General features: G+C 37.7%; 1 protein-coding gene across 1 annotated transcript in view; it reads left to right on the top strand.

Moving 5' to 3' along the window:
* Positions 1-23,748, top strand: part of LOC126161827 (regulating synaptic membrane exocytosis protein 2) — a 1,269,779-nt gene that overhangs the window by 804,234 nt on the left and 441,797 nt on the right. Inside the window, 1 exon segment of the mRNA XM_049917929.1 lies at positions 860-1,042. Coding sequence (XP_049773886.1) covers positions 860-1,042 — 183 coding nt within the window.

Genomic DNA, 23,748 nt, shown 5'->3' with positions numbered 1-23,748 from the left:
GAAGAAGACAACTTGGTTGGTCATCAAAATATTGTGGATAAAATTAAAACAACAACTCAGCAGACACGAGGAAGCACACTTTTAACTTTTAAGCCATTGAAAACATAAAATTCAAATTATACTTCCACAGAAGTTGCGAAAGATTATATCAAACAATGGAAAGTTCAGAATGGAATAACAATATGCACTGAATAGATTGCTGCTCACAACATCAAGGAGGCATTGAGTGGCAGATAGGCACATTTAAAAGTAGGCTCTTTGAAATTATTTGCTTTCAGACAAAGTCCTTGATAAGGGGAGAGGCTAATATATTTCATTTTCAACTAGATATTGAAATGTAGATTTGAGTATAGGAAAGATTTTCCAATGCATATGCCTTTCATGAAGCAGATCATACATATTTTTCACAACTATGTCTTTTGTGTGGGTGAAGTGTAATGGACATGGGTGAAACAATATTTTTTTTGGCCTAAAACAGGAGTTTTGAGAAAGCTTCTAGTGGCAGAAAGTGAAGATTTAACATATTTGTTAAAACAATATATATTAAGGTAGAAAGTGAGACAAAAAGGAAATTTGATGAACAGAGAATAATTGAAATGTAATTGAACTACTGACAGAAATAGTGAGATGCTTTTGAGGTTTCTAGAAATTGGTCTGTTGTTACTGTCATTGTTTGAAGAACAGCAAAAGTCAAATGATGTGCTTATACTTCTGTGTGTATATTGAGGTCTAAGACCTATTAAAGATCTACTTACATATTCCCTTCCATTAAAAAAATTATTGATATGGTAACCTACTGTGTTGTCACTGCATAATGTGAAATATTATTTGATCTATTTGAATATCTCTTTAATGCCAGCAGATGGTAGTCTGAGTGACACAGCTGTTGGACAACTGCATGGTTTGGATAATACACGCCGAAAACCTGCATCAACTGGTGACCGGGGCAGCAGTAGTGGAGGAAGCAAAGGCAGCAGTTCTGGGAGCCAGTTTTCAGGCCTGAACAAGAAGAGCAGCTCAACATCTCAGCTTTCAGCAACAGGTACCTTTCTACTTATCTTGTTATTTATAAAACATCTTAACCCTTTGTTCTTTCTCCTCTTCCGCCTCCTCCTCGTCCTCCTCTTTCTCCAACAACCTCCCCTCACCCCATTCTCCGTCCTCCCCCCCCCCTCTCTTTCTCTCGCTCTCTCTCTCTCTCTCTCTCTCTCTCTCTCTCTCTCTCTCTCTCTCTATCTATCTATCTATCTGTCTTTTAATAAATTAAATTGTCACCTCATTTGACATTTGAGGGGGGTCTTCTTTCAGCAAAGAATTAAAAATTAAATTTAATTAAGAGCTGTAGCTTTAAGAGACACTATTGGTGTGTAAGGAAATGAATAAATCTGGAATGTGTGAAAATGTTAATATTCACTGGATGTCATTTCTTATTAAAAGCTAACTATACCATTTGCTACTATTTGACATAAATCATTCTGCATTTTGAATATGGCATGGAAGGATCTGGCAGACAGTGAATAATTTAGGAGTAAAGGACTCACCAAATGGGTTGATTCTTTGAAAGACGTACAAAAAAGAATGAAAACTTTTTGTGGCTGTTAATGACTCAATGCTCCTACTATTCAGTGAGTGGTCTCCTTTACAGCTTAATAAATTACCATCTACATTATGATTTGTTTCATATATCTGTGTTGTCTCTCCACAAATGTGAGTTCTGATCTGTATTCATAGTAGCAAGTTTCCACAAAGCAATTTCTGAGTTTGTACAGTTGTTCATGATGGAAATAATTTCTGTACTTGTATAACTGTTACTGATACTTAAAGAGATGTCTAATATACACTTTTAGCTTGAAAATATTGTTTGTAACTGCAGTAACAATGGCATTCTTAACTTTCTGTTTGTTTCTGAAATAATAGCAGTTGAGGTACTGCTAGTACAGTGGCATCTACTGCTTTCTGTTAGTTTATACCTGGAGTTACTGCACACGTTTAAAGCCTCTCTTTCATTATGGGATCTATATAAGATGGTCAGTAAGTGAATCAATCAGTGAAAAGTAAGAAAATTCAGTATCTGTGGGATGATGAATGATTAGTTAGAGAAATAATAGCAAGTAACAGACAGACTTTAAGTGTGTCACAAGCACAAATAGCATATTTTTATGCATCTATAAAGAAGAAAAAAATCAGTCACACTCTGTCATTAATATTAGAAACTGGCTACTTTCAGAAATTATTCCAGTTATGGGAATTTTGCGATATATGTCTGTTTAGTATACCAAACTTGGTGTTCACCTTTTGTGCTGGATAAGACCTTCTGTCCAACTACATTAATTTATGCAAATCACTGTTTACCAAAGTCATGTATGTATAACATAACAGGACAAAATGTCATTCTCTTTAATTGAAATCTAATTTGTTTTTGCAAATTTTCAGTGGACTGGTGATGATGATAACTTATCACAAAATTTCTTTAGTTCTGTTCATAAATTGTGTGTGTGTGTGTGTGTGTGTGTGTGTGTGTGTGTGTCTTATAACTATGCAAATTTTAACTGTAGTTGCTTCTTCTTTCATCATTGCCATCTCAGTTTCTTTTGTTACAAACTGCCTAGGCTGCGTATGGTGAAAATGCTCAATGTTTTTCTTTTGCACTTGTTTCTTTGGCCTTTGTTTAAAATATTTCACCATATTACCAGCATTTCTGTACTCTCTACAACTGTTAATGAAATATATCACTGTCTTTCTTTGTGCTTTCTACAGAAATTTTGTGAGACAGCCACATTAATTATTTGTGACTGCAGGCGGATTATTGGAATAAAAATTTTCTGACATTACTTTTATCCTTCTGCACAGTGTTCTCAGAATGCTACAGTCCAGTTGCTAATGTATTTTTATGATTTTTTTTCCCTCCCAGAATTTAATTTCCTGCATTTTTTTAAAACTATCAGTGTAATAAATGTACAATGTTACACATTTTTACTCTGATCCACTTTATCAGCTTTTCCTAATAGTTATTAATATACATTTTTGTCATTCATATCATCTACAAATTACATGTAAAATGTGTTTCACTATCCATTTTTTAATATATACACAGTCATTCTCTCATTTATTAGATAAACAATGCACAGTCACATTTTATAATCCTTAGCATCTCTAATACAATTCACAGGTCTGTTGAGGAATAATGGTATACATTTGTTTTCGGAAATGTGATTCCACAAAGAAATGAAGTTTTCCTGGTATACAGAGTAGTTCATGAAGATTCAGGATTGCAGCCAGATGGCACTGATTTCTTGCCTCGATATTTTGGCTGACAACCTTTTAGCCATCATTAGGTGAATGTTTTATGATTTAAAATACTCACCTGAAGATGGCTACATGATTTTCAGCTGAAATATATAAAACACTCTCATGAAGATGGCTGAATCTTTATCAGCTGAAATATCGCAGCAAAAAGTCAATTTCATCCATCTGCAGCCCCGAAACTGCACAGAATTGACTAAGAACTGTTGGTAAAGCCCATAGTTATGTCTTATTGATGATTAAGAGACTAACCAGACTTCATCCTAATTTCCAGTCCATTTATGCGTGTTATGCAGCTATCAGTTCCCATAGGTTAACAACCAAGATGGGTCATTTTACAGGAAACAAACAAGGTTTTTCTGCTCACCAACCTGTATTGTAGACAGCATGGGGGTTTCAAGTCTGCTGCCCTCTGGACTAAATGAGTTACAATTTTCATAAAGACTGACTGACTGCCAAATAACAATATTGACTTGAACCCTTGCTGGCACATTGTCAGCATATGAACTGGTCATGTTTGTCCCAGCCTCTTAAATTTTAAAACCTATCAGACCTTGGCTAAAACCACTGTGATGACAACTCTGCAAAGGTTTAGCATTGTTCTCACATGTGATAAAAATATTTGAAACCTGACATCTTGTTTACCATGGCTATTAGTGAGTTTCTGAAAATGTGTGGTTATGATGAAAGAACAATGGAAGTAGAGAATTGTAGGAATTTAGGGAATGACATAAATGCGTGGAGCCGGTGGAGCTACATCTGTGGCTCTACCTTTCTACTTGAAGTTTGGCTTAATAGGGATGCTATAGACAGCTTGCCAAATTCATCTACAACTCTTGTGTTTTGGATCAATAAATTGCAGGATGTTTGGATACAAAGATAGGTTAGTGGACATAGAAGGAAGGATTAAAAGGGATATGGGATAGTTAATGGAAGTGTAGTAAAATAATGAAAACATAAGGGAATTCAAGTCAACAGGTCATATCTCTTATTAGATAACAACAGAGCAGAAATGAAAGTGTAAGCTTCACTGTAAACAGAATATGAAATACATATTGCACAAAGAATTTCAAGACTCATTTAAAAATAAACAATAGATAAAGATATTCTATCAAAATTATTCAGGTCTATGAACCAACGTGATCACTTTCTGACAGGGAAGTGGAAGCGCTCTTCAGAGAGTTACAGAACCATATAAATTACTGCAAATTCCACCACAAGATGATAATTTGGAACTTTAAACCAAAAAAGAACAAAACCATAAAATAATTATTGACTGGATATATTTAGATACATACAAGTATTATAAATGATGGACATCATATATTAGTAGAATTTGCTGAGAAGAACATCATGCTTCTCTGTAACTTCTTCTTTGAGAAGAAAACCAATAGAAAGTGAACTTGGCAAGGACTGAAAGAATAATTATATATCAAAAATTAAACTAAGCAACAAATTCACCATCATACAAAATAAACACACTTATTCAAATAGCAAACGATGGTGCAGATAGGCTACAAAGAAAGCAAACGAAAATATCAAATGCAGTAAGGCACTTATTAAAGAGATGATAAGTGTTTCCATGAAATAATACACAATACTGTATGTTGAATTAAACAAAACTAATTTGAGAACAGTTGAGAAAGTGTGAGAAGGCCCAATGCGAATTGGTAAGAAAAACAATTGAAAACAGTACTAGAGTGAATAAAATGTAAGAGTAACTTACTTTGGGGTGTACTCTGTATTTTATCTTTTAAAAAGGCAGATGGAACAGTTATAAACAACTGAAGAAAACTATACATTTATTTCAGCATTTCTTTACACATTAGAATTGTTTAAGATGTGGATAAAAACACTGATATGTTTCAAATGTAATTCCTGACTAGGGATTAAAAAAATTGACAGGAATTGTGGAATCTGGAAGCAAAGGAACACTAAAGGAAGTTGCAAAATTGTTACAAAATATCGGAAGAGGATAATTGTTTCCTAAATGTGAAATTATATTTAATCATTTATTTACAAAAGTATAAAAAGGAAAGTCTCCTGCCCACAATCTACAAAATATTCACTGGAATTATCACCATAGATAAAAAAAAGATTGGATTTTAATCAATTGAAAGAGCAAGCTGAATTGAAAAATGAATACCTTGTGAACAAAATTGTAGAATGGAGTAATCAATATGCATTATCACTTTGTCTGAACTTCATACATTCATTGACTCAGTTTCAGCAAAATCTATACTAACAGCACTCAATAAACAAAACATTGATTCAGCAGTTGTTAATATAATCATCATCATCATTTGTCATCTAAAGCAGGATAAAGGGCCTCTTCAAATCTTTTCATGCATTAGAATAAATGTTTTGCATTGTTCCTGGATGGGTGGGTGTTGGTTTATTATTATTATTATTATTATTATTATCATCATCATTATCATTATGTACCCATTTTCCACTGGGTTCTCTTCTTGAATTTTTCTTTTCTCTTGAAATCCAGCAAAGAATTTCCCTGGTATATCTACCGTCAATTTACGTGGCTACATCCTTTGCTTCTCTCCATTTAACTTTCATCACACTCATACTGTATTCCATTCCAGTCTGTTTTGACTAGTTTCTTTCTTTTTTTTACTGTAGAAATTACAAGCAGACCTAGCTTCACTACTTGCTTAACAAAGCTCAGTTTTTTAATGTTCATTCCATTAAACGTGTGTATCTTCACTAGAAGACTGATTCATTTGCTTGGTGCACGTCAGTCTGTCTTTTGTGAAGTGTTCTCTTTAGAGAAAGCCAAATGAAATCTAAGCAGTAAAGTGCTGAGGATGTAAACAACAATTTCATAATCCAGAGATGTTGTTTCCAGATTTGTACATATTATCCTGTTTTTATATTCAGTGAATTTGTAAATGCATTATATTGTGTGGATCATCAAATTCTACTTAGCAAACTAAAATATTATGACATTCAAGGCATGCTTCTACTTCTACTTCTACTATTGATTGAGCCTTTCCATGATAACAGAAATTATAATATCACATTTACAAACTGCAACACAGGATTAATACTAAACACAGAATGTGGAGTCCCATAATGTTTGATACTGTGGGATTTGTTCCTCACTGAACACAACATGGATAGATAATAGTATTGCTAGGAAAGCAGGGTAAAAGGAAAGTTACACTGTGAAGACATGTCATGAAAGAATGTCCAGATTAGAATAGTTCCTTTACTGGAATATTAACAAGGCACAATCAGTTGCACAAACTTACAAAAATGTCTATGAACAAAGGAATGTGGAACCAGTTGGTATACCAGTACACATCATGAGTGCCCACACACCATGAGTGCCCACTGTTCGTTGGAAAGATCAGTGGATGCAGTCTCTCTGGACGACATGAAAGTAAGTCTTTAACATTCTTGTGGTGCATCAAATGTGACTGATTTAATACAGGAATTGAAGAACTGTGGAATACAAAAATAACTGGGCTTACGAGGGTAACATGAGTGAGTGTAATCTAACAAAAATGAAGAAGGAAGAAGCTATATATAGTTTACATATTAAGAATGTAGTAACTAATCTAGCACAATAACTAAAGTAATTGCATGACACAATAATGAACTAGGGCTCCGTTGGTGAGCTGATCTAACAATATTCGTATTCTGTCTCTAACAGCTGCTTGCAAGGTGCCACAGCAGTTTACCCAGTTTACAAAGCAGTCATATCACACTGCACTTACAATATCATAACAAACTCCATGAAGTAAATATTCCAGAATCAGGAAGACCATGGTGAGGCAGTGCTAAACCGTTCAAGTTCCAAAATGTCATGTCAGTCCTATGTCAAATAGTTCTCCATAGGTGTCAAGGGAACCCTGCAATATTGTTTCCTTAAGAGGCACATAAAACCAACTCTCCTTTAATGTCTTCTCCGTTCATGCACCTATCTCATAGCATTACAGCAAGCTGTTAAGATGTAGTAAATTAATAACTTTAAAGACTAAGGAACATGTAATAACTGCACTCATGTGGAAAGCTTGGCGCTGGTGCAGGAAGTGTGTTGGGTTGGAAGGGCTTCCTGTAGAATACTTTTTGAGTAAAAGTTCAAGCACTGTGGCAAAGAGGTGTGTGGCACAGAAAACTCTTGTCCTAGGATGCTTCCAGCTTGTGATGCAGTTTTTGCTTGGTGACTCATTATCTGCTATATACACTCTCAGACTATTCAGTGTTTTTTTAATTGTCTTGCAGTGCATTACTTTGTAGTTCACACAGATTGTGCAGGGTGGGGCATATAAAAATGTCCTGGAGAACAGAGCAACATAGTAGAGAAAAGGAAATACAGTACTAGTCTACCTATTGCAGATGTGGAAAGTGACCACCATTCATCTCTTGGCACTTCTGGGCCCTGCTCAGCAAGCTGCTGAAGGCAGATCAAAGCTGGAGTGCTGGAATTGCTGCAGTCTCATCTGAAATGTTCTGCTGCAGTTCTTGATCACTATGAGAGTTGTTGTGACACATCTTAGACTTGAGGGCTCTTCACACAGAGTAATCGTATATTTATAGATCAGGTGCCCTGGGTGGCCAACTAGGGCCATGAATTGACTGGTCTCTGCTAACAACTCTGTCAGGCATGAAGATTGTGTAAATGTGCTCCAAGTTTCAGTCTGGATCACGTGGCAGGCATACATGTGCTGTGCATGTCATGGGTGTGGTTATATGCATACATTAACGTCCAGTCATATCCACTCATCCTGGCCACTTTTATATGCCCCACCCTCTATATTGTCATAAAATTTAGGTGTTGAATCAAAACATATTTCAAGCTATTTTTGAAATTAATGTAGATCACTTTTAGTAGATTTAATATTGACAGGCAGAGCATCATAATATCTTTGTAACGGAGTAGAGAATTCCATTCTAGCTGAATGTTTTTACAGATCTGTACAAGTGACACTTATTTCTAGTGTAATGATTGTGATATGTTGTTCTTGGGGGTCTTCAGTCTGAAGTTTGGTTTGATGCAGCTCTCCATGCTACTCTATCCTTAGTAAGCATCTGAGTAGCTACTGCAACCTCCATCCTTTTAAATCTGCTTACTGTATTCATCTCTTGTCTCCCTCCATAATTTTGCCCCCCTCAATTCTCTCCAGTACTAAATTGGTGATCCCTTGATGTCTCAGAATATGTCCTAAAACTGATCCCTTCTTGTAGTCATGTAAAGCCACAAATTTCTTTTCTCCCCAATTTTATTCAGTACCTCCTCATTAATTACATGATCTACACATCTGATCTTCAGCATTCTTCTGCAGCATCACATTTCAAAAACTTTTGTTCTCTTCTTCTCTAAACTATTTATCATCCGTGTTTCAATTCCATATACGACTACACTCCATATGTTGTTTATTTTGTGCACTGTAAAATTACCAGTAACAAAGAATAAAAGAAAAAAAGTTACTGGAGTGTCAGATAGTGTTTGATTTAAATGATTTCTTGCATTGAATTCCTTAAGTGAGCTTCTTGCATGATTCTGATCACTCTATTTTGTATGGTAACTTATTTTTTTTATGAAGGTTGTTGCCAAAGAATATATAGCTGCAAAACACTATTGAGTGAATTCACTTGCTAATGAAAACAATTTTTTGGACCTCATTCTTTTACACAAGTCAGAAACATGTACAAGGCAATTTAACTTACTGTTACCAGGTTCAGGAATTTAGAGGATTGTATGGGCTTTAATGGGTTATCCCCACATTTTATTATTATGGTTTCCTGTAATCTATGTGACATGATGAACTGTGTTTGAATTGGGAGTTTCATTATAAAGTGCCATACAATTTGCAGTAAGCCATTAGAGGAACTCTTCAAACATTATGTCAACTGAGCTCTCTTTGCTGCTGTTTTGTGGTCTCTCAATCAAAATAACTGTGTGATCAGCAAAGAGAATGAAGTGGGTCTATAGACTTTAGCATATTGGGAGATCATTTGTAAATATAAAAAACCTTGTGGGATCTCACAGCTAATGTTATTGCTATGATATGAGACCATTTTCCTTCCTAAATTGTTCAGAACAAATTTTCACTTCCTATCTTATGTATATGATTCAAGTAACTTTACACTTTTCCATGTAATCCAATAAAGCTCTCTGCCTTTCTAAGTAAAATTTGATGATTCATGCAACTGAAAGCCTTGAAGGGACAAAAAAGAATCCAAATGGAGAAATTTACTCATTTTGTACAAGAATTAAGAGCCTTACTGTGGTAAAATTGAATAAAATTTTGTCGGGCTTCCAGCCACATCAAGTTCAAAAAAGGGTTCAAATGTCTCTGAGCACTATGGGACTTAACACTGAGGTCATCAGTCCCCTAGAACTTAGAACTACTTAAACCTAACTAACCTAAGGACATCACACACATCCATGCCCGAGGCAGGATTCGAACCTGCGACCGTAGCTGTCGCGCGGTTCCAGACTGAAGTGCCTAGAACCGCTCAGCCACTCCGGCCGGCCCACATCAAGTGCCTAAATGCTATGAGGTTCTGACCAAGTACTTCTCAGTCATTTTCAAGTGTCATGACTGCTAGTGGGCTGCTTGTATGCCCTTATACACTCCTGGAAATTGAAATAAGAACACCGTGAATTCATTGTCCCAGGAAGGGGAAACTTTATTGACACATTCCTGGGGTCAGATACATCACATGATCCCACTGACAGAACCACAGGCACATAGACACAGGCAACAGAGCATGCACAATGTCGGCACTAGTACAGTGTATATCCACCTTTCGCAGCAATGCAGGCTGCTATTCTCCCATGGAGACGATCGTAGAGATGCTGGATGTAGTCCTGTGGAACGGCTTGCCATGCCATTTCCACCTGGCGCCTCAGTTGGACCAGCGTTCGTGCTGGACGTGCAGGTCGCATGAGACGACGCTTCATCCAGTCCCAAACATGCTCAATGGGGGACAGATCCGGAGATCTTGCTGGCCAGGGTAGTTGACTTACACCTTGTAGAGCACGTTGGGTGGCACGGGATACATGCGGACGTGCATTGTCCTGTTGGAACAGCAAGTTCCCTTGCCGGTCTAGGAATGGTAGAACTATGGGTTCGATGACGGTTTGGATGTACCGTGCACTATTCAGTGTCCCCTCGACGATCACCAGCAGTGTACGGCCAGTGTAGGAGATCGCTCCCCACACCATGATGCCGGGTGTTGGCCCTGTGTGCCTCGGTCGTATGCAGTCCTGATTGTGGCGCTCACCTGCACGGCGCCAAACACGCATATGACCATCATTGGCACCAAGGCAGAAGCGACTCTCATCGCTGAAGACGACACGTCTCCATTCGTCCCTCCATTCACGCCTGTCGCGACACCACTGGAGGCAGGCTGCACAATGTTGGGGCATGAGCAGAAGACGGCCTAACGGTGTGCGGGACCGTAGCCCAGCTTCATGGAGACGGTTGCGAATGGTCCTCGCCGATACCCCAGGAGCAACAGTGTCCCTAATTTGCTGGGAAGTGGCGGTGCGGTCCCCTACGGCACTGCGTAGGATCCTACGGTCTTGGCGTGCATCCGTGCGTCGCTGCGGTCCGATCCCAGGTCGACGGGCACGTGCACCTTCCGCCAACCACTGGCGACAACATCGATGTACTGTGGAGACCTCACGCCCCACGTGTTGAGCAATTCGGTGGTACGTCCACCCGGCCTCCCGCATGCCCACTATACGCCCTCGCTCAAAGTCTGTCAACTGCACATACGGTTCACGTCCACGCTGTAGCGGCATGCTACCAGTGTTAAAGACTGCGATGGAGCTCCGTATGCCACGGCGGCAAACTGGCTGACACTGACGGCGGCGGTGCACAAATGCTGCGCAGCTAGCGCCATTCGACGGCCAACACTGCGGTTCCTGGTGTGTCCGCTGTGCCGTGTGTGTGATCATTGCATGTACAGCCCTCTCGCAGTGTCCGGAGCAAGTATGGTGGGTCTGACACACCGGTGTCAATGTGTTCTTTTTTCCATTTCCAGGAGTGTATATTGTAGCCGCCAGCTATAACATCACTGGTGCACATGTTATTGACATGTAAATGCATATGTTGACTGTGGATTCGATGTGTCCTCTTAAACTTCATGACTGCTGGATCCCACATCATGTTGAGCTTTACACTGTGTCTATATTAAGGGTGCTGTCATTGATTATTATTTCAGTGGTTTCTTTAATTACACTGCCCAATAGGTAATTAGTGTGAGCCATGACAGAGATGCAATCAACTTTAATCCAGTGAAAGTTCTCTAGAGCATACTCAGCTGAAGCAGATTTTTCATGATAGTGTAATAAACTGCTCGTCCTCTTTACTGCATTGTTCTATGATCCACACTGTTTTTATGATATAGGATTGGCTGCAGGTGTAAGGTACTTTCAGACCCTAGGTATTCTGAGACTATCCACATCACATCAAAACTGAACATAATATAAAAATCATAAGAAGACCACTGACAAGGTGCAAATAAAGAAATTTGGCTTTCTGCCATTGCAATGTTGGGTAAGGTGCGCTGCCTGTTGAAAATATTACGCATTGGCTTGCATTAACGCCTTCGGGACAATGTAAATGTAAATGCCGTTGAAATGAAAATCACTGACAACACCCTTAACAGAGACAGTGGCACGGAGTGATGATGAGGTTGAATAGGGCACATCAAATGCACAGTCAACGTAAGTTCATATATGGCAATAATGTGAGCACAAGTGATGTCACAGCCAGCAGAAAGAGTATATGAGGGCATACTGACAGCTCATTGGCAGTCATTCCACTTGGCAATGGCCATGGAGTTCTTAGTCAAAATTTCACAGTATTTTAACCACTTGATGTGGCTGGAAGCCCAATGACATTTTAGTTATTTGTTGTAGTATTCTAGAGCATCATTAAGAAGTTAAATTAGAAACTGGCCTGCTTGGTTGGAATGCTTTTCTGGAAATCAAACTTATGTATACGAAAAATATACTGTGTTGGTGGAAGTGTTCAACAATTATCAGTGAGGAGTTTGGGTGGTAATTCATAAAGCTCTTTTTGCACCCATTTTTGAGCAGTGTTTTGGTGGTGCACATTTGAGTCTGCTGGGTACAGTTCTGTGCTTAAAGATCACATTACAAATGTGACAGAGAAATTTCCTTATAAATTTACAAGAGTCTTTCAGCACTCAGCCTGATGTAGTAGCTATATTTGAAAACTGTATAACTTAACGGAAGAAGCATAAGCTTTTTACACTGCAGCAGCTTTTCTGCAAATTTACTAGGTTAAAATTAGCTAGTATAAGCATAGATACAACTTTGTGGTTATAATTAAACTGGTACTGTTCCAAGTGGAGCAGTGTGAGCTGTATACATCACAGGATGCTGAAACATCATAGGTATGTTCATTAATCAGTGTGCTCAAAGACTATACTGACAAAAAAAAAAGGTTTCACTTTCTGCCTCCACTTAAAATTTGGCTATGTAAATAGTCAGAATGTGGTGTGGGTGCAGAAACAGGGAAGGGATGATCAAAAACATAATAATGGTGGTTCTGACATGTTTATTGTGGTATGGTCACAAGTTCCAACATGTGTTCAGTATGGTCTCCCACCTCAGCATTATGCCACACCTGTGACATGGGATGGTCGACAGTTGCTCGCAGCATATTCAGTGTAATCACAGCGACATGCTGTCGTATGCTACCCTGTAGATCAAGAAGAGTCTGGATACATCCCTGATGGACATGATCTTTCAGATATGTCCACAGCCAGAAGCCACCTGGATTTAGGGTGCAGGATCTGGAAGAACACACATCTTGAAATTGCCTAGAGTTGATGTGGCCATTACTGAAGTTTTCTCAAAGCAAGTATTTCACCTGGAAAATTACATGTAGTATCACCCCATCTTGCATGAAAATAGTGATGTGGACACAGTTGTGTTCGTGCAGAGCTGGTATCATATGTTGCACAAGGAGGTTGTTATAACATGCAGATGTCACTGCACATCTAACAGGCCTGTGAGGTATCATCTCCTCAAAGAAAATATTGCTCTATTTCCATGCATGCCAAAAGACAAATGGCAAGATCATGATGTTGTAGCATACCTGGGGCTTCATTTGATACGCATTTTAAATCTTGTAGAGATGCCAATGGAATATGTGCAACAAAATCTTTTGAAATGTTGACCAGGGGAGAGATATGTCCTGTGAGCAGTAACTGCAGAATCTGAGGTAAGTACTGCACAGTCGGTTATATCTACAGTAACTTCATCAACAACTGCCCTGGGAGTGGGCTGCCTCCCTCTCCCAAATGCGCTACCTAATTCAAATTTCCTTATTATTTTCTTGAGCCCATTAATTGACATGGGGCCTCTGCACAGCTGTTTCTGTCGGTGATATTGCCACAGTGCAGCTCTGCTGTTGCTGTCATTCTGATAAAACAACTTTACCGGCAGTTCATGGTCTGCCTAGTGGCAGAAAGTGGAACTATTATTTTATTTCAGCATACTCTATGAATGCCTCGATTAATGAAAATACCTACAATGTTTCAGTGTCCTGCAATGTTACAGCCCATTCTGCCTCACTTGGAATACCATCAGTATAGTTACAACCACTTGGTATTAAATTTTATAGTGATAGTTCATAGTTAACACAGTGTATAGATTTAGTTAATAAATACTATAACTTGTTTACATATGTAGAGATTTGCCTTCTTGGTAACATCTACAGTGAACAATTCATGCATGAGTGAATGGATACATGAGTGAAGTGCTTATTCTTCTTTTCTTTAATCATATTTTTTTGTCTCTATTACTGTGAAAGCTACAGTACAGATGTGGTTAATGATTACCTGCACACAGCCAATTCAGTTGCTTGGTGTTGTGACCTCATTGAGTCGGTGTGCACCATAAGATATCAGCAAGTTCTTCCATTTCTGCCGATCTTGAGCTTCCGTTGCCAATTGAATCCAGCTGACCTTATTAAGTTTCTGTCCATCTGTCTAGTGATCTTCTCTGTGATCTCTTTTGGTAAATTGGGCTCCAATCTAGAATTTGTTGTGACCATCTGCCATCCAGTCCACTGCCATTTCAAAGTGTTTACTCTTTCCATTTTCAGTGACCTCTGTTATACATCTGACATCTAGTGCTTTCTTTCTGTCTGTTTTGTGCACCTTAATCTTGCTCTTTGCATCCCTCTTTGAGTTGCTATGAGTTTTCTAACAATGAACTCATTTAGTTTCCATGTCTCACAACCATAAATTATTGCTCATAGTACACATTGGTCAAAACAATTTTCTTCTTATTTATTTATTTATTTATATAATAGAGGGAAACATTTCACGTGGGAAAAATATATTTAAAAAGAAAGATGATGAGACTTACCGAACAAAAGCGCTGGCAGGTCGATAGACACACAAACAAACACAAACATACACACAAAATTCTAGCTTTCGCAACCAACGGTTGCCTCGTCAGGAAAGAGGGAAGGAGAAGGAAAGACAAAAGGATATGGGTTTTAAGGGAGAGGGTAAGGAGTCATTCCAATCCCGGGAGCGGAAAGACTTACCTTAGGGGGAAAAAAGGACAGGTATACACTCGCACACACACACATATCCATCCACACATACACAGACACAAGCAGACATTTGTAAAGGCAAAGAGTTTGGGCAGAGATGTCAGTCGGGATGGAAGTACAGAGGCAAAGATGATGTTGAAAGACAGGTGAGGTATGAGCGGCGGCAGATTGAAATTAGAAATTAGCGGAGATTGAGGCCTGGCGGATAGCGAGAAGAGAGGATATGCTGAAGGAGATGGGAACTTGCCCTTCAGCATATCCTCTCTTCTCGCTATCCGCCAGGCCTCAATCTCCGCTAATTTCTAATTTCAATCTGCCGCCGCTCATACCTCACCTGTCTTTCAACATCATCTTTGCCTCTGTACTTCCATCCCGACTGACATCTCTGCCCAAACTCTTTGCCTTTACAAATGTCTGCTTGTGTCTGTGTATGTGTGGATGGATATGTGTGTGTGTGCGAGTGTATACCTGTCCTTTTTTCCCCCTAAGGTAAGTCTTTCTGCTCCCGGGATTGGAATGACTCCTTACCCTCTCCCTTAAAACCCATATCCTTTTGTCTTTCCTTCTCCTTCCCTCTTTCCTGACGAGGCAACCGTTGGTTGCGAAAGCTAGAATTTTGTGTGTATGTTTGTGTTTGTTTGTGTGTCTATCGACCTGCCAGCGCTTTTGTTCGGTAAGTCTCATCATCTTTCTTTTTAAATATATTTATTTATTTATATACTTGTTCCACAGATCTGTACATGTGAGCAAGTCACTCAGATGTGGAACGTGTCAATGTACATAATAAAATACATAGAATAAAGACATTGTTATAGTATTAATAACAGTGCACAAAAGTCATACTTATTAGCTTAAAAACTAGTCAACATAAATGTGAAGATAGCAGTTTCATATTTAGGGCATTATTGCATCTATTTTAACCTTGAACAGTAATCAAAACTTCCCACTTTGGGTTTAAAAGTGACCCAAAAATGGAAATGAGAAAAACAGGAATTTTTACATTAGGGCATTATTACATTAGTTTAACAGTAAACAGTGTCAAAAAATTTAAAAATATCTTTCCAATCTGGGTTTTACTTATTTCTCTGAAAGAATTCCTCTAGTGAATAAAGTGAGGTCTCAAGTAAATAATTTTTCAAGCTACGTTTAAATACTGATGTACTACTCCTTATACTTTTGATGCTGTTGGGTAGGGAATTGAAAATTTTCTTTCCAGCGTACTTTACCCCTTTCTGAATAAGTGTCAAGTTCTTTAACTCACAGTGGAAATCCTCTTTTCTTCTGGTGTTATGTTCATGATGTAGGCAATTCGTTTCATACAGAGTGGGGTTATTTATTATGAAGCACATCAGTGAATATATGTACTGAGATGTTGCTGTCAGTAATCAAGTCGTTTAAAAAGATTTCGACATGAGGTTCGTGGGGGTACACCACAAATGATTCTTATTGCTCTTTTTTGTGCTGTGAGGATTTTCTTTGCGGCAGGTGTATTGCCCCAGAAGATGATGCCATAACACATGACTGAATGAAAATAGCCAAAGTAAGCTGACTTTGAGATGGTAATGTCATTGAAGAGTGACAAAATTCGTAAAGCAAATGTTGCCGACGTCAGCCGTTTTAGTGTTTGTAGAACGTGATGTTCAGCCAGCAACATAGACTTGAAAACTGAAGAGCATCTTCTGTTATCATGCCAGCCCAATTTAATATGTCAAAATATATCTAGTGTTAAGTGTCATTTCATATTTGCTAGTTGCCCCAAATAGACATATTCTGTGGCCCTTTGCGTTTGTGTACTTCCGACACACATATTTTCCTCCAGAGTCCATTCAGTCATCATGATCTTGGTTTTATCATATTTCATTTTTTGGTTACCTTCAGAGCAGATTAACAAAAGTTTGCTAACTTATGTTTGAAGTTATTCTGTATTGAAACTTCCTGGCAGATTAAAACAGTGCGCTGGACTGAGACTCAAACTCGAGACCTTATTCGGTATTATTTGCAAACAGAAGAATATCATAAGCTAATCTCAGGTTATTTTATCTCTTTCACAGAACATTTATCCTGTTTGTTTTCCAATTCAATTTAGACAGTACTTTTCCTAAGGCTGCTGAAAAAGATTTTGGAACATAGAGTCATATTGTTTTAAACCCTTTTCAATGGGAAAACTCAACAACACTCACAAACTCAAAACAAAGAGGTACTTGGTACTCATATTTTGCGGAGAGTGAGTTTTACTATACCCTGTACAGAACCTAGCTTGTTCAGTGGGTTGAGCCAGGTCACGAGCAGTGCTTAATCTGGTAGTCAAAATTCTAGCAAAACCTGTGTGCAGCACAGACAGAAGCCTGGTAAGGCAATAGTTCTTCATACTGTCTTTTTTATTTATTAGAATTTTTGGCTCCTATATTAACTTTTCAGTCACTCTGATCAATTTGGGCTAAAAATTGTTTATTAAAGATTTGTATAAGAGCTCTTCCTTCTTCTGCATTCCTACAAATATAAATTTCCTCTAGCCACTTTTGTAGTTTTCCCTGTTTCCCTCTTTATGGTAATATGTATAGTTTTCCAACTTATTGCTTAAATTCTCAGTTTCAATTTTTAAGAATATGCTTTTTCTTGTTACACTGTTTGCACATAGTTTGGTGATTATGTGCAAAAATATTGTAAATAAATAAAAAATTGGTAGTCCATCCTTTTTTTGGGATCATTAGAACATCTGATTCTAGGATACATGTACTCTTTAATTTACAAAATGTATCTATTCCCTCTGTGAGCTACTGTCTACTTATGCCTTTCTAATGGTTACATTATTCTTCAAATAAAAAGATAAAGTCATTCAGAAAAATACTAAGTTTATCATCAAGATACTTTGCCTCATACACAGTATCCCAGTCGATATGCTGCAAATATATTCTGTAAATGTGCAGACCTTCTTCATTTACCAGTATGAAATTAAAGTTTTTATTGGCTTTGCAGGTCTTGCTAACTAGAATATTATCATATACTTCTTCATTTACTGGTACGAAATTAAAGTTTTTATTGGCTTAGCAGTCTTGCTAACTAGAATATTGTCACAGACTTTCAAGAGCTAACCCTCAAGATCTTACATGTTTAGAATTTGTTGTATTGTCCCATTGTTTTGCCTACTATCACCCACAAAATCTTGTTGTCTGTGAGACATTTCCATTTCTTTGCATCTCTTGTGAGAAAGTCAACAACAGCAGTAATATTGAAAGATTTCATTAAGTTCTACTCATCAGTTCTAAAATAACCACTCATGACTAAGTTGATATTAAAATCACCAAGGATTTTTATTTCATTCATTGTTGATTGCTGAACAGTTCTACAGCTGTTTAACAGCCAACAATATGTGTCATAATATATCAAAAACACATATAATGTTATTTCAGTCCTGCAGTTACAGAAAATAGACAGTAATGGCCATTCATAAGTGAATCATCCTTTATATCCCTCTGGATAACAAGTCAGTATGAAAATAATCAATAGATAAAATTTTAAAAAATGAGACAAAATAATACAGATCAGTTCAGCAGATTTTACACGTAGAAGTATCTTCCACCCTGCTGACTTGAAGACCGGTGGTTAGATTTATTTTGTGTACTTCCACTTCCATTGCCTTGTGGAATTATCTTCTGGGGAAATGAAACTAATGTACATAAAATGTTTATGCAGCAAAAGTAAGTGGCAAGAATGCTATGTAAAGGAGGTAACTGAACATCTTGCAGAGGCTTCTTCAAAGATCTTGGAATTGTCAGACATATTCCCCATTTTATTTAGTTAAAAATGGTATTCATCAGTAATACAAAAGTCATTTTTAGTTGAATTGTGATTTACAAAATTGCAGTAGGAGATAGAAAAAATTAATTTCACACTGACATCAAGTCATTGTCTAAGGTACAAAGTCGAACTCTGTATTCTTGAACAAAAGTAGTGAACAGGCTTCCAACTAAGATAAGACAAAATATTGAGAACCTCTATAAATTCAAAAGAAAATTAGAAATGTACCTTCTTAGCCACATCTTTGACAAATTATCTCATTATCTAGGTTCAAAAATTAAAGATTCCTGTTAGCTGTGTGACAAGTAGAGTTGCTCATAGTAAACAGGAAATTATTCCTACAGCACACAGATAAGTACATAAGCTTCTCTACTTCTTTTTAATTAATTGTTTCACAGTTAGCAGTACACTATTCTTTTGTTTCCTAGGCTGAAAAAAGCAACTTATTTTTGTTCTGTGATCAATATACAATATGGAAGTGTAGGAATTATTTTAGTAGTAGGAGGTAAACAATGGTCATTAAATACTGGGTGAACATAATGTCTGGGAACACTTTCAATTATTTGTTGCACAAGAACCAAACATTGTACAGATATCATCCACAGGTCATTTTGAAGAGAAACTCTGAAAGTTTTTTTCATGTTTACCTCCACAGTGTAGTTTGGTAATCTGTCGATAGTCAGCGCTAGTTGCAAACATGGCAAGTTCAGGCACGGTGCGAGCTTTCTGTGTGTTGGCGTTTGACAAAAGCAAGTGTGCTACAGCTGTTCAATGGATGTTTAGAACCAAGTATGGTAAAAAACCACCAACAAGGAAGGCCATTTACCACTGGCACTATATATTCATTGTGATGGTTTGCTTATGCCTGGCAAAGAGAAGCAGATGTCCCAGTGTGAGTAAAGTTAATGTGGAGCATGTACAAGAGACGTTAATAAGGACTCCAAAGAAATTGGTGCGTCTTGCATACCATGAACTCAAAATGGCTCCAATGATAGTGTGGAAAGTCCTGCAACAGAAGCTGTCTATCAAATGATTCAAATTGGAGCTAGTGCAGAGGCTCAATGATAACGACAAAGACAAGCGTTTTGAGTTTTGTTCACAGTTCCAACAATTGAATGAGGATGGGGATTGCATTGTTGATTGCTTAATTTTTAGCAATGAAGCCACATTTGACACTAATTGGAAAGTGAACAGGCATAATTGTCAGATCTGAGGTACAAAGCATCTACATGAAAGGACTGAATTTGACCGTGATTCCGCAAAGGTAAATGTTTTTTGTGCCTTGTCACGTCGAAAACTGTACGGGCCATTCTTCTTCGCTGAGAACACTATCACTGAATATTCCTACTTGGATGTGTTGCAGCAATGGCTGATTCCTCAAATGCAATTGAACTCTCTGTTCATCTTTCAGCAGGAAGTTCTTGGGTACCTGAACATGGAGCTGCCGCATTGATGGATCAGCTGTGCTACAGATGGGGACAGCTGTTTCATGAAATGGCCTCCCCAATCACCAGATCTTACTCTGTGTGACTTTTTTCTATGGGGACACATTAAAGATCTGGTTTATGTACTACCTCTACCACGTGATACAGCAAAACTCTGGGAGAGAATACGGAAAGCGACTGCCATAGTCGACAATGCCATGCTGGGATGGGTATGGCAAGAATTCGATTTCTGTATTGATGTCTGCCAGGTCACTCATGGTCTGCATATTGAATGTTTGTAAAAAAAGCTTTCAGAGTTTCTCTTCAAAACGCAGTATGTATGGCATCTGTACAATGTTTAGTTCTTGTGCAATAAATTACTGAAAGTGTCCTGGACTATATGTACACCCTGTAAAATACAGGAAGCACAGCCTTTTTCAAAGCAAAGACTTACCTATCAGTTTCACTTTGTTAAACTTAGTTTAAGTAAAGTTTAGTGTAGGTTATAGAAACTTCCTTATTATTGCAGTTTCTAAAAGCTTTTTTGATTTGTTAGCATCACTTGGCTCACTCTGTATCCTCAAAGGTTCTTTTCCCTGAAGGAATTTGTGGATCATGATTAATAAATGAGTGAATTAACCTTTAACCTTGTTTTCTATTTTTTTATTTATTCTAAAATTTTCTGGAATTTATTTCAGAATGACTAATTATCTTCTTTATACAGTATTCAGTGTTCATAACTTTTGTTTGCATATACTACATCGCTGGATGTGTTTCAGTATCCCATTATCAGAACCAGCAAGATAAGACTAAAGAAACAAAGAGAAGCAATTTCATACAAAATATGGCATTTCAGCATTTAGACAAAGATAGATTGCTACACACTGTAAAGATGACATGTTGAGTTACAGACAGGCAAAATGAAAAGATGCATGCACATTAGCTTTTGGCTGATGCCTTCTTCAGGAAAGGAAACATACACATGGAAGCTCACCTGTGCACACACCCCCTCCCCCCACCCCCTCCCACACACACACACACACAAAAGCAAGTGCACCTCATGCACAGTTGACAGCCATCTCCAACAGGTCAGACTGGAAAACATTAAGTCCGAACTGCCAGTGATAGTGGTCAAGTGTGCTTGAAGCGTGCTTGCTTTTGTGAATGAATGAGTGTGTGTATGTGTGTGTGTGTGTGTGTGTGTGTGTGTGTGTGTGTGTGTGTGTGTGTATTTCCTTTTTATGAATATGGCTTTGACTGTAAGCTAATGTGTAAGTGTTATCTTTACAGTGAATACAATATCTGTGACATATCTTCTGTTGTTCCTTCTCAAGATATTTTTGTATGGAATGTATGTGGCAAGGAATTATGCTGCAAACACACATTAATTCCCAACAATTGTATCTCTCATTCATTATGCTGATGCAGTGCTTGCCTTTATCAATGATCTCATGTAAAGGTTGCAAAGGTAGTGTTATCAGTGAATGAATGAATCAGTGTACTGGATGCTGCATTGCAATGAACTTTGCTAGTCCATCTCCTCTTATCTTACCATTTATTATTTTCCACCTAACCACTGAAGTTCTGTTTTTGTTTGTCAGCATATTTGTCAGTATACTAAAAGTTTGCAAAAAGATGTGTCATAACAATGTGGGCAAAAAAGAAATTAATTCATGAGTCCCACTATTATTAATTTGGTAGCAGAGTCAACTGAAAGTTGAAAGTGTGTGGAGATCAATCAGTTAAATGATATTAATCGTAATCTAATGCTAAAACATCCATTCCTTATGAGATATGTTCATTAATATGTGGAAAACAGTGTTTTTGTTCTTTTATAGCTGCATGGCTATTTTCTTGTGGAAATGTTCTGTAGGGGTTCTTCAGAATCATCCTAGAACAAATGGTTCAGAAACTTGTATATAAAAGTAATGTATCAATTTTGACTCAGATTAGTGTGTATGCTGGAGAGTAACAAATAATAATCATCAGAAAAGGCTGGGAAGCTACAATTTGTTCTGTCAAGGAGATCTTTCATTTTGTACTCCTAGCAAGAAATGGAAATTTGTAGTAAGTCCTATGGGACCAAACTGCTGAGGTCATCAGTCCCAAAGCTTACACACTACTTAATTTAACTTAAACTAACTTACGCTGAAAAGGAGTCAGATGTTTTGCTAGAATCAAATCACTGGCCACTAAATTCAATCCATTTTTTCTAATGGTAGCTGAAATCACAGACAGAAGGAAAAGGACAATTAAAAGGAGATTCATTAGTTTTTCATTGACTAAACTGCACACTACACCAGACAACAACTTTTGCAAAATCATCTCTTGAAAAGATTGCAATCCTTATATCAGTGAAAAGCATTAACTCTTCTGGCTAACTTCATGATCAGCCAGTTAGTCAAGGACTATTTACTGACAGACTGAAATATGCAATATTAACACCTATAGAGATAAGTAAGCAACCTCTCTGAGTGAATCATACTGCCTTCTTCAAATACTCTCAAACATAATTCAGAATATAGTTTACAATGTAATAATGAACAGATTTGCTGATAGTGCCTTTTAACTCTTTAGTTTCACTTCTGTGAAGGCCTCTCTACAGAGAAAGCAATATAGGATCTCGCATCTACATCTACATACATATTCTGCAAGCCACCATACGGTGTGTGGTGGAAAATATCCTTTACCACAACTAGTCATTTCCTTTCATGTTCCACTTACAGATAGAGCAAGAGAAAAATGACTGCATATGTGCCTCCATATCTTGTCTTTGTGGCCCTTATGCAAAACACATGTTGGAGGAGTATGATCATTCTGCAGTCAGCTTCAAATGCTGGCTCTGTAAACTTTCTTAGTTGTGTTCTTTTAAAATCAGTGTCTTCTTCCTCCCAGGGATTCCCTCTTGAACTCCTGAAGCGTAACTGTAACACTTGTATGCTGATCAAACATACCAGTAACACATCTAGCTGCTCACCTCTGAAATGCTTTGATGTGTTCTTTCAATCTGACCTGGTGCAGATCCCAAACACTAGAGCAGTACTCAAGAATAGATTGTATTAGCATCCTATATGCATTCTCCTTTATAGGTGGGCCACACTTTCCTAAATTCTCCTACTAAACCGAATTCGATCATTCGCCTTCCCTACTACAATCCTCACATACTTGTTCCATTTCATAATGCTTCACAATGTTATGCCCAGGTATTTAAATAGTGTGACTCACAAATTCTGTTCTCATAAACCAAACAAGAAATATTACACTATTGCACAACAATAATTGAAATTCCTGGATGGGAAAATACTTAAAATAAGGGAAAGTCAGTGGTTTACCTATAGAGGACTGTGTGACTCACAGAAACATGCAATAGAAAATAGTTAATACTATCCTTTGAGTTCTTGCTCTTTTCCTGGTGAGAGTACGCACATTCACACACAGAACCACACAAATACACAAACATACATGGGTGTACATCTGGGTGGCTGTGAGGTTGTGTGTACTCTTGCTAGTAAAAGTGTGTACTGTGGTTTATATTTGGGTGTTGTACTCTGGTGTATATTTGGGTTTCTGTGTTGTTGTATGTGTACAGATGTGTGTAGTCTCACTAGAAAAAGAACAAGAGCTCAAAGGCTAGTGTTAACTGTTTTCAG

This window comes from Schistocerca cancellata, chromosome 2 (assembly GCF_023864275.1).
Source record: "Schistocerca cancellata isolate TAMUIC-IGC-003103 chromosome 2, iqSchCanc2.1, whole genome shotgun sequence".
Lineage (NCBI taxonomy): Eukaryota > Metazoa > Arthropoda > Insecta > Orthoptera > Acrididae > Schistocerca > Schistocerca cancellata.
Note: the sequence above shows the minus strand (reverse complement) of the source record. Positions and strands in the feature narration are given on the sequence as shown.